Raw genomic sequence first — 12,850 nt, forward strand, 5'->3', positions numbered from 1 at the left:
AGTAGCAGGAACTGTCCAGCTGCAGAAAATGCAGAGGGAAGAGGATGGCAGGGTCGACTTCAAACAGGACACAAAGAAAATAGACATCCAATATAAAATGTTAGCAGGTGCCTGAAGAAAGCCAAGAAAAGGAAGAGGGAGAGAGAGAGGGAGAGCAGAAGAGAAAGAGAGAGACAGAGAGAGAGAGAGAGAGAGAGAGAGAGAGAGAGAGAGAGAGAGAGAGAGAGAGAGAGAGAGAGAGAGAGAGAGATGGGTAGGTAGGTTTGGATTCCTGAACTTTGTAGTCTGAATCAAGATCCTGTATATCTGTGCCACTGTTATTAACTCTGTTTCTGTTCAAAATCAGGTTTTCTACCTCTAGCCCAACATCCCTTGTTTTTGTTTGTTTGTTTTTGGTTTTTTGCACAGCAATGGGGGTTAAGTGACTTGCCCAGGGTCACACAGCAAGTAAGTGTCAAGTGACTGAGGCTGGATTTGAACTCAGGTACTCCTGAATCCAGGGCCAGTGCTTTATCCACTGTGCCACCTAGCTCCCCCTCAATATCCTTTGTTTTTGATGCTGTCTTACTGTCAAATTATTTTAGCACCTCCCTTTATTGCAATCTCACAACTGGGATCTTTCCACATTTCCAAATCTGGCTTGTTTCTCTTTCTCTCTCTCTCTTTCTCTCTCCCTCCCTCCCTTCCTCTCCCTCTCTTTCTCCTTTATTTTTATTGTGAATGGTATTGAAATCCCAAAGATTTAATTTTTATTGTTACTTATTTTAAGCTCCATGTATCTGTTTCCTTAACTATAAAATAAAGGCCTTGCAAAAGACTTGTGAAGTATCTTCTAGGTCTATCCCTTTGATCCTAATCCTAAAATACCCTGACCTTTCTCCAGCAGAGAATATCATTCCTTTATTATAAATCAGTTGTGATGATAAGATGGTATCAATTTATATTTCATTCTATTGAGTTCTTAAGGTCATAATAAGTATTGTATTAGAATCTTCCTTTAAGCTACTTTTTTCATGACTTATTTCATAAGATATGACTAAAATCCTATAATAGATCTAGTTTTTCAGGTTATTTCACAGTAGTTAATACAATTACAAACCATTAGGGGAAAAACATCCCCAACATGTTCCTATAATGATGTCAATAAAACACTGGATAAAAAGTTAGCAGTACTTACTAGATATTTGTAATTTGTAGTTGTGATTAAAAAGTGCAATCCAATTAAAGACATTAACATTGTTTACCTGTGTGTGAGTCTCCGATGACTAATACAAACTGCTGTCTGAGGATCTCGGGCAACACACACTTTGTGGTGGCTACATTTCATCTTTAAGCATGGATCATTAGCCGGGTCTAAAGCTAAAAAAAAATGTGAAAAACACATTAATAAAATATTTATGTTAAATTAATAGTCCAGTTCTAATACGATTAAATCCTGAAAATATTTTATTCAGGTTCCACTCTGAGGTGGTCAGTTTTTGACCTCATGGAAAGTATACTCTAGAACAGAGATATCATATATCAAAAGATTATTAAAATACAGCTACTAATTTAACAACAACAATTTCAGTTAAAAATTCACCTATTTTTTGTCCACAGGCATTCTTTGCCAACAACCTTCCTATCTTGAAAGAAAATTAATGTCACTATGAGCATAACTGAGAGCTACTGGTCAAATGAAGTTTTGCATCAACCATTCATTTTATATCAAAGCAAATTCCAAATCACTGTGATCATAAGATAGAATTAAACTGAGTGCTATTTATTCCTTTTAAAGTACAGAAAACCAAGGTGTTTTTTTTTTTGGTATAAAAGTTGGGTGATAATTTTCACAAAAGAACAGGCATTAACTGCCCACATTTTGCTGTTATAAAGAGTATAAATTGTACTGAAATTCTCTAAACTCCTCTTCACATTTTGTAAGGAAAGGGAAAGACTAATAGCAAATGGGCACACTATATAATATAGTGACCCCATGGAATATATATTGTTGATATGGGCTATCTAGGTAAAACCATCAAGTGAGAAGGGCATTGTACAATAAATCACTCACTGTATAAATATTTGCAATTTTCTCCATATGAAGAATTGGATTTTCCTTCAAATGAACAGAAAGGCCAACTAGGCTTGTGTATTTTTGCAGCTTCTAAAAATCAGGTTCAGATTTCATTCACTACACACATGTTCTCATTCATCAAGATGATGTTGGCTCTTGGAGGATGAGTCACCTTCAGTATGGAACTAATTTAAGAAGTTACTTTCTCTTTGCCAAGAAGACTGGATAGAAAGTAAAGATAGATACTTAGATAAAGATCAAAGAAGATTTATAATTTATCTGCATATATGATACATAATATATCTATCTTTATCTGTGCAAAAATAATATATGCATTATATACAGATGCATATATAAATGTGTACAGAAGTGTATATATGTATACATGTGCACAAATATAATCATTCCCCCCCATTAGTTTCTAGTATAATAGAGAAAAATACATATGCCTATAAATATCTATATGACTGAAGGCAGAAGAGTTTTGGGGGAAACCTGAAAACTTCCAGGAAAGAGATTTATAGAAATATTTTATACCATATACTATGATGAGCACAAAATAAATATATAACCTGTAAGGAATTTATATTGAAAGAAAAAAAAAGCATCAAGAAAGCATCAAAGTAGATATACTCCCTGAAGATGAGAAATGAAACAAGGTGGAATGTATTATATGGAATAATAATACTAATATATTACCAAATGTGCTACCCTTCTCTGAAAATTTCTGTTGCTTTTGGGTATATTACATCTTTGCTTTTGTTTCCTCAAGGGTAAAGTGGAGATGATAATAGCATCTACTTCCCAGAATTGTTGAAGTATAAAATGAGATAATATTTGCAAAATGCATATCACAATGCCCATCACATAGCAGGTACTACCTAAAAGCTAATAATAATAATAGTAATAATAACAACAGTTGGTCATCCCTAGGAGGTAACCAATGCTATTGCTTTTTAATTAAATAACAAGCAATGAGTAAATGATGATTCAATGTTTGCATGTTCTAAGAATGTATTTTTGTACCTTGAAAAGTCTCACATTGTAAAACAATTGCTGAAAAAACAAAGACTAAGATTTGGAAGAAAAAAATTACCTTATACAACAAGCTTTGGTTCTATTCTGGTTACAATGCTGGACTCCAAATTAGAAAATCTCTGCCCCTGAGATTAACTAGAAAACCACGGTGAAGCCACTTACTTACTCTGAGTCTCAATTTCCTTACCTATAAAATTTCAAGAACTATATCTTTTGTACCCACCCACTCTTTTCAAGAATCAAATGGGATAATGATTTTTAAGCATTTTACAAATTTTCTAACAACATATGAATGCTACATTATTATAAGAGGAATGGTTGAGTGTTGGAAAGGAAATAACTCCTTAAAATTAGATAAGTCTCTATCAGAAAGAGTTAAGGAACCAGAGGGGTGGGCAAATCAGAATATGTAACCAAAAACAAATAATCAAACAGGATCATAGTCCTGGAATCCTAGAATATGTGTTTGATGAAAGGTGAGGGGCTATATCTAGGATTAAAACTGGAATGACTAGCAAATTTGATTTTCAAAGAACTGAGAACCAAATTCACAAAATCAAAAAGGGAAAAGGAAATTGTAGCACTAGATAATAAAGAAAGAAAATCATCATAAACTACCAACCTGAAATATATAGAATCAAAACTGAAAACAAACAAAAAAAACTTAAATGAAAGGGATGAATTTCTACCAAAAAAATACTAAAGTTAACAGGAAGGAAAATGATAAGGCACATAACCCAATCACAGAATTGAAAAGCAAGAGTCACCTGTTTTTGTTAGGCAAGGTTAATTGGTAAACTCTAACACTAGACAGATTTAAAGTAAATTCAATGAATAAAAAAAAAAAACCCTTATGATACAAAACTATTCTCAGACAGAACAAAAAGTTAGACTTCTACAAAGAACCTTTTTTGAGATAAGTGTGGTCCTGTGCCTCAAGCCAAGAAGAATAAGCAGAAAAAAGGGACTATAGATCAATAACAGTAATGGAAATCGATGCAAAATTGTTAAATAAAACATTAGCAAGTAAATTACAATGATGTATCAAAACAATTATTTTTTATGACTAAGTTGGATTTATTACAGGAATCTAAATATAGTTTAAGCTTAGGAAAGCAATTAGCATAATAAATATTTTAATGATAGAAACATCAAACCCTATATTACTTTAGGAAGAAACAGAAAAAATAACATTTCTATTAAAAATACTAAAGACCATAAGAATTAAAGGACATTATTAAAGTCTATATCACTTTAGAGACTATTATTTGCAACAAATACTCAAAGCTATCCTAAAAGAATAGAAGCAAAAAAAAGATGCTCACTGTCAATTATTATGCATAGTTCATTCACCTTAGCTTTACTGGCAAATTCATTAGCATAAACTCACATCAACCTAGTGAATAAAGGATTTCCCTAGGCAAATTTGTCTACAACTGCTTAGGATCATAAGTTTAGAATGTAAAAAACTTCAGAGGCCAATTAGTCTAACTATCTGATTTTACATTTATATAAAGGGTTAAATTGAAGACACAAAGTTAGTGTTATTGAAGGGTTGTTTCAGAATTTGAATATAAGTCCCTGATAATAAGACCAATTATAGTCTTTCCACTGCACTACACTAGCTCTCTCTTGGTCTTATGGTGTTTTTTTCCCCAATTTTCACAAAATTTTGAAAATCAAAACAATATTCTATTTTATGTCAAAATTATACAGACAGATATATCTTCAATTCTCTCGATCTATTTGTCCCTACCTGCATGCTTCCAAGACATTCAAAAGAAAAACAAAATAGACTTTACCCTCAAGGAGTAAAATTCTAATGGGCAAAGCAACATCCACTCCAATAAGGAAGCACAAAATAAGTGTAAAAATAAATGCAAAATATATGAATGGAGATCCCTTAATCAACTTCATCACACTGAAAAGCAATGACCTTTATTCAATAAGAACACTGCTTGATTGAATTAATAAAAGTGAACAGCAAAATAGCCAGTTTGGCAGGAATATAGAATGTGTGAGGAGAGGAGAGTAACTTAAGTCCAGAAATATTTGTTGGAGTCAGAATATGGATGATTTTCCATATCAGAGATGATTCTGTTATATACTATTGGCGAACCTTGATCAAAGGGATGGCATGGAGAGAACAATAATTTTGGAACCTAAATTTAGCAGTTTTGTGGAAGACAAATCAGAGAAGGGAAAGATGGGATGCATACAGAGTCATCATTGATGCTGGTGACCTTATGGGGACCTTATAGAGAGTGTTGGCTGTTCTGTGAAGGAAAGGGTATGCAAGAGATGATGAAATAAAATGAATATAATCTGTCCAGCTGCCCTGAGAATCTTTTTCCCCTGCTATTGGATTCTTTATACTTAATATTTATGTAATAGGAAATGATTTGGTATGCTTTTTTTCAGTGTTCAATGATTCATGGACTTAGGTCAGATGAAGAAAAGAGTCATGTCCCAACTCTGGGATCTGTTCATGTGTGACTATTACAATATGCATAATGTTCTTTCAGCAACAAGTCCTTATTCATTGTATTCATTAAATAAAGCTCACAATGACTGTCTGCCAAGAGGCTGGTCACACCATTTTTCCAACAAGGACAGTGTCCCTATGGAAAGCTAAAATGTCCTTTCTTATAGACTTAAAAAATCCATTTCTTCTCAGAGTGTAATTGTAATATGAATGGTCTGTCCAATTTTACTAGTAAAATGACCATGATGAAGGCAGACTATAATAGCTTATCAGCATTTCCAGAGAAAAAGTATAACCAGAGATTATAGATGTGCTATTCTAAAAATCAAGAGTTTTTCCTCTAGAGGGAGGAAAAAGGTATACAGCAATGAATAAAAGCATTGGCCAAGACACAATGAGAATGAGGCAACAAGCCAAAGGAAATCAATTTAATTTAATATGCCGATTCCTCTTTTTGTGTGTTCTTTTCTAGAGGATCTGTGGGCAAGAAGCGTAATATATATTTTTGTGGACAGATATGTGCTTTGTTTTAGTTGCTGAGATGAGAAATACAGAAAAACAACTTTCGGATAATAGAAAGGGAAGAGGAAAAATGATAAAATATGGGCAATGCTGAAGTAAACAGTCAAGGATAATATATTTTGAGTGTAAATAGTTTTAAACTATTTCCAAGTCAGAAAAGAGGACATGAGGATACTTGTTAAATAATATATTGAATTCAATAATTTAGGAACTAAAAATCAGAAAGATATTCTAGGCCTTTACTAATATTTAGATACCATAAGGAATAAACATTTCTTCAAATAAACAGTAAATATTTATATACATTACATATATATGTATATATACACACATGCATATATGAAATTGACATATGCTTATGTCTGATGTATAAATATTTTACATTAATGTTAAAAAGAAAACAAATTATTAGAAAATATCAAACTTATAAAGGAGAGAAAGGAAATATCTGAAACCTAAAAAAAAAAAAACAACACTGCACTATGGTAAGGTTGCAAGTCAAGTATTTTTTAAAAATCAAAATACTAATTGCCATATATAGTCAGCCAATCAGAGGCACTTTCTGACACATCAGAGATAATAGTCATATTATGTTTAAATAATAGTCATATTATTTTAAAATAATATAATAATTTAATTCTTTTAACAGAGAGAACATGGGCATCTTCAACATTGCTATGTCATATGTCTTTAATTTATAGGTACATTAAAATCCAAACATATTTTTTTCTTTAAATACTTTTTCAGAAACCTTATATAATTGGAAAAAAACAGTTGAATTTCAAAGGACCTACTAATCCTACTTAACCTTCTTTAGTCTTTTTTTTCCACTTCACCTGTGTTCCTTTTTTTCTGAATTATGAGATAAATAGATATATACAGAGATAAATGTACATATATATCCCTGCTGGAAAGATAGAGTTTTAGAGCTATAATGGAATTTGGAAATTATCTAAGTTAGAAGTGATTTGCAGCTTGCAACCTGAACCATATTAATGTATAATTAGGAAATATTTAAATAATAAATAAAAATATAGCACGAATCATGTAAATTTTTAGTTTTCTAAGTCAATATGTCATCAGCAGGGATCACTTCCTATTTGAGGTTGACACCACAGATTTTAGTGTTTGTTATTTCTGCATTTCTCTAGATATATCTTTTTTTTTTATAAATACATCCAATTCAAGATCTTTGTAGTATCTTTCTTCTCAATCAATCAACAACCATTTGTTATGCCCTATGTGCCAGATATCAGGCTAGATAATGAGGAGACAGGTACAAAGACTGAAATAATTACTATTTCCAAGAAGCTCAAAATTCTACTGGGGGGAGATAATTACAATAATTAGTTGTGAGAGTAGAGGAAAAAAGTCAGTTGAGAGAGATGTGTTGGAAGTTGAAATGGCAAGATTTGGCAAACGATCATACTCAACATTTGAGGGAGAATGAGGAATATAAGATTTTGCCTAAGTTACAAACCTGGGAAAATGGAAGAAGGGTAGAGCATTTTTTTTTTTCAGGGCAATAAAGGGTTAAGTGACTTGCGCAGGGTCACACAGCTAGTATAAAGTTTTTGAGGTCAAATTTGAACTCGTGTCCTCCTGAATCCAGGGCCAGTGCTTTTTCCACTGTGCCACCTAGCTGCTCCCAATAGTCGAGTATTTAAAAGAAATAGGAGAATATAGAATTTAGGAGAAAAGATAGGTAATTCAGTTAAGGACACAATGATTTGTGATGATTCCAGGACATAAAGTTTGAAGTGTCCAATAGCAACTGATAATGGAGGACTAAAGCTTAGAAAGTATAGATAAATATATAAAATTATCTTCATAGAGACTATAGTTAAGTCCATGGGAGCTGATGAAGTTATCAGCAGAAAGTGTGAAAGAGGGCCTAAGAAAGCACCACGGGAAGTATTTGTATGTGTGTTTCTATATATACACAAACATATATAACTACATACATATATGTATATGTACATATATATATATATATATATATATATATATATATATATACTATATATGTGTGTGTGCACCCACAATATATAACACCATAGATATCATAAAAGATATAGCTAGCATGATAAAGGTTTTAAGCCCATGAAGGATAGTGCACCCCTGTACACCCAAGTTGTCTGAAGTATAAAAACAAAGTCACCAGAGGGCCCTAAAATAACCAACTCTGTAAAAGAGCTGCAGCCTTAGGAATTTTCTTATAGATATAATGATGAGTGTTCCCCAGGTTTGCCCAGATGCCTTTCCTGATAGCCAAGTACAACTAGAAAACAGTCATCCTTGTTGGCAGTCATTCTGGTTTGAAGAAAAGCAAATAGGATGGGAATATTTTGATAGACTTTCTTGCTAACTTTCTAGTAGGTCTAAGCAAACATAAAAACAAAAGCAAAATCAGTCGCTAAAACATTACTTATAAATGTTTGGTTTCTCTGACCAATGTGGTATCCTTGCATTGTTCACTAAATTACTAATTTAAAATTAATGCCTGATTGAAAGTGGTAGTGATAATATTTGGCATATTCTGAGGACATTTTAATTCACACAGAGAAAAAAAAATGTTCTGGACAATGCACACATAGCATATTGGTGGCCAGCACATCTTTTAGGAACATGAACCTTTGCTTAGGTTTTAAATTAGTAGTTGCTTCACTGAGATCATGCTCTTCACTGATGCATCCTTATATATATTTATGGTTTCCATTAAATAGTTTAGAAAGGCATTATTATTAATGATAATAGGTAATAACAGCTAACTACAGTGCAATAAAATTTACAAAGTGTTTTTTAAAATATTATCTCATTTTATATTCAGAACATCCTGAGAAGCAGATAGAAGTTAAGTGACTTGCCCAGGGTCACATAGCTAGTATCTACCAGAGAGATTTTTCTTCAGGCCTTCATGACTCCAAGTCAAATGCTCCACCCGCTGCTCCACTGAGAGTTCCAGTTACTATTTTTTTTTTAAATGGAAGATGTTTGATATAAGAAAGAATAAGATATTGAATAGGGGCAGCTAAGTGGTGCAGTGATAGAGCACCGGCCCTGGAGTCAGGAGTACCTGAGTTCAAATCTGGCCTCAGACACTTAACAGGTGACCCTGGACAAGTCACTTAACCCAATTGCCTCACTTAAAAAAAAAAGATATTGAATAAATTATTAAGGAAATCTATAAGATCCCAGGATTGTAGATTTAAATAAAAGATTTAGAGTTCAAAAGTCATCAGGTCAAAAAATATACATTAAATGCCTGCTGTAGTCAGGCACTGTGACAAACACTTGGAATATAAAGGCAGAAATGTTTGATAGAATCGAATGCCTCTTTTATATGAAATAATTTCCCCCTTCTTCTTCTTCCTTCCATCTTTTCACAGGTCATCCCACTTTCTCACATATTCATCTTGTTTTGTTTTGGTTTTTGTTTGTTTTTTACATATCCCAACATAATCAAGTCACTTTCATTCCTTCTTTTTATGTAGAATCCTTTTAACTTTTCTGATAATGATAAAGTTCTTAGAAATTATAATTATATATTTCCTTATAAAAAGTTAAACACTATAACCTTGAGTTCCTTATGACATTGTTTTCATATTCTACCATTTATACTTCTCTTGCATCCTGTGTATGAATGTCTATTCAGTATTAGTCTTTTCATTAGAAATGCTCAAAGGTCTTCTATTTTATTACACATCCATCTTTCCTTGAAGGATTACACTGATTTTTTCAGGGTATATGTTATTCTTAGATATGTAAAAATAATATTAACTGCTATCTAATCTGAAAACCTTCTATAGGTAGCTGAAAAATTATAACTGGCTCGTAGGTCCTGTCACAGTTGCCATTCATGTAAAAAATATATTATTAACTAGGCCTAATCTGTGAACTCCTATAACTCAAATTAGCTGGCTATCTGAGCTGCTATTAATTTAATATGGGGAGAGCCAATTGGGAGGCTCTCCATCCCCCATTGCCTCTCCCAGCCTGATTAGAAAAAGATTAGGATGGGCAGCTAGATGGCGCAGTGGATAAGGCACTGGCCCTGGATTCAGGAGTACCTGAGTTCAAATCCGACCTCCGACACTTCACACTTACTAGCTGTGTGACCCTGGGCAAGTCACTAAACCCCAATTGCCCCACCAAAAAAAAAAAAAAACCCAAAAAAAGAAAAAGAAAAAGATTAGGAAGACTCTTTTTCCACTAAAGCAAATACAGGGTTGATTAATAAGGAACAAATTTAGAAATAAAAGCCAGAAATATACAATCGGACTGTGTTTTAACTTTCTCTCCTGCAGCATGTCTGTCTCTCGCCTGAGGGTATGCTGGTTGCTGCTCCCCTCTCCCTACCTGCTGCTTGTGCACTCACTGTCAGCCATACCTTTCAATGTCATCTGCCGTCCTCCTCTTCTCAGTCTCCCTTTCTCAGTTCCTTCCTCAACTTTCACTTTCACCATCAGCCGCCTCCTCTGCTACTGAAAGCCTCCAGTTCCCTTCTCTTAATCTCCCTTTCACTTTTTCTCCTTCACTCCAGCTCCCCTGCACTTCTTCTCCCACCTACCTACACCCTTTTCACTGCCCTCCCCTCCCGAGGCTATATAACCCTTCCTGAAGTTCTGGCTGACAGCCCTCACACAGGCCAAGCTAATTCACTGGCGCCCCCAGGACAGGCATAGCAATGCAGGGAGCTGGGGGCTGGGCAGACCAAGCTCTGGAGTGCCTGAGGTTTTTCGTGTGCATCCTGCTGAGCAGGGCCTGGGCTAGGTGTGATGCCTGAGGCTTATGTGCCTGGGGTGGTTTCAGGGAGACCACTTGCACTGGAGGAGAGGCGGCCTGCTCAGGGAGACCAGGGCCAACTTCAGCTGCTCACAGATGTAATCCTTGTTCCTTAGCCTTCTGGAATACCATATTCCAAGCCCTTTCTGTCTTGACCTTCCTTGTCACTATAGTAGGATTTTATAGTCAGGTTCTTTTTTGTTGTTGGCGTTTTCTCAATTTTCTACTTTATTTCGTGATTTTGACCTCCATGTTAAATTTGGCTTCCGTTTCCAGGACTGAGAAGGAGGTGGGTGGGGACTTTCTCAAGCTTCTTCCACATTACTGTTTTCAGGACTAGATTGGAGGAGGGGAGGTTGAAAGTTTGTGGGCCTCTATTTCCTTATCTATAATCTCTGACATAGTTTCCTGCTCTAAATCTCTGATACTATCAAGCAATGTTCCCTTGGGTTCAAAGACACAAATATCTAAACCACAGATCTGAGAGCAAAGAAAATCCTATAGAGAAACACCAGCATTCATGATTGCGAATCATTATTGCCTCTCTCAGAACAGTTTTAATGGCTCAATGTTACAAATTTCAATAGTATGAAGTTTTTTAAATGGCACTTTTCCAGAATGAGGCATTTCTAAAATTAAAAAATAAATAGAAATATCTTAGGCAACATATCCCATTATATTTGTTTTTACATCACATATATTTACTTTCTTTTTGGGGGGTGGCAATGAGGGTTAAGTGACTTGCCCAGGGTCACACAGCTAGTAAGTGTCAAGTGTCTGAGGTGGATTTTGAACTCCAGTCCTCCTGAATCCAGGGCCAGTGATTTATCCACTATGCCACCTAGCTGCCCCCAACATATCCCATTATATTTGTAGTTATTAAGCTTTACTGATTGAAAAATCACATTAAGCACACGTATATACATCCCTGTGGTATGTTAGGGGCTGAGGAAAATTAATGATCATTTATCAGACTCCATCACAATTATAAGCTAAAGGTTATATGAGACAACACATCATGTCATTTGGAGTCTTGAAATTAGAGCAAAGGAAAACTGCATTCAACTATTAGTTTATATGCAAACTGAGATTAAATAAGATAATATCTGTAATAATCCTTACTCCAATCCCTGGGACTAGTAGGTGCATTAGAAATACTTATTCCTCTTCCTTTGTATGACCTTGGAACCAACAGGAGGCTTTCCAAGCATCAGATTTTTCAAATATAAAATGGGGAATAATACCTTTTCATGGTAATGTTATGAGGATCAAATGAGGTAAGAGATATAAAGTGCTTTGAGAAATGTTAAATAAATAGTAAGCAACAGTTATGGTATTACTTAAGGCCCATGTAACCTTGGGCAAAACATAACTTCCTGTAAACTGAAGGGGCTAACCTAGAAGGCTTCTCAAGTCCATTCTAGTCCTAGAGCTTTAAAATTATGTTCCTATCCATTGCCTAGGAAAACATATACATTTGAAATGTCATAATTTTTACATGTGTGAGCTCTAACATATAGTCACAGCTGGATTTCCAGAAATCTTGCAATAATACTGACTCCTATCCCATACCAAAGCCCCAAGTTGAGAAGCATGGCAGTAGACACATTCAAAATAAAATACTATATGGATTTGTTACAGTTTTTTTTTTATAATTAGCAGAAGGAATCCCATTAAGTTAATGAATATTACCTAAGATGGCACTGGATAGCAAGAAAGTAGACCCCCAATCTGTATGAAATTAGTAGACAAAATAGAAGCAAGAGCATCTATACAAAGATAGCAGCCACAAACGGTCCGTGTGTAGGAAGATAGGTGTGTGCAAAGTTAAAAAAAAAAAAAGTTACCATTGATTCTAGGCATTTTTGCTTTATTACATTCAAAACAAAAACCACCAAAATAAAGCAAAACAAAACAAAAAAAGAGATATATGTAACAGTGACCACTGAAGCTCCAGCATGTTA

The 12,850-nt window shown here is 34.4% G+C and overlaps 1 protein-coding gene across 3 annotated transcripts in view; it reads right to left on the reverse strand.

Annotated features, from left to right (window-relative positions):
- Positions 1 to 12,850, reverse strand: part of SPOCK3 (SPARC (osteonectin), cwcv and kazal like domains proteoglycan 3) — a 577,080-nt gene that overhangs the window by 291,188 nt on the left and 273,042 nt on the right. For 2 of the 3 annotated variants that reach the window (XM_043972767.1, XM_043972769.1), the window contains exon 5: positions 1,245 to 1,359. In XM_043972767.1, coding sequence (XP_043828702.1) covers positions 1,245 to 1,359 — 115 coding nt within the window. Of the gene's footprint in view, positions 1 to 1,244; positions 1,360 to 5,213; positions 5,233 to 12,850 lie in introns of those variants that run through there. The other variant, XM_043972770.1, reaches the window with a different exon arrangement.

This window comes from Dromiciops gliroides, chromosome 6, assembly GCF_019393635.1.
Source record: "Dromiciops gliroides isolate mDroGli1 chromosome 6, mDroGli1.pri, whole genome shotgun sequence".
Classification (NCBI taxonomy): domain Eukaryota; kingdom Metazoa; phylum Chordata; class Mammalia; order Microbiotheria; family Microbiotheriidae; genus Dromiciops; species Dromiciops gliroides.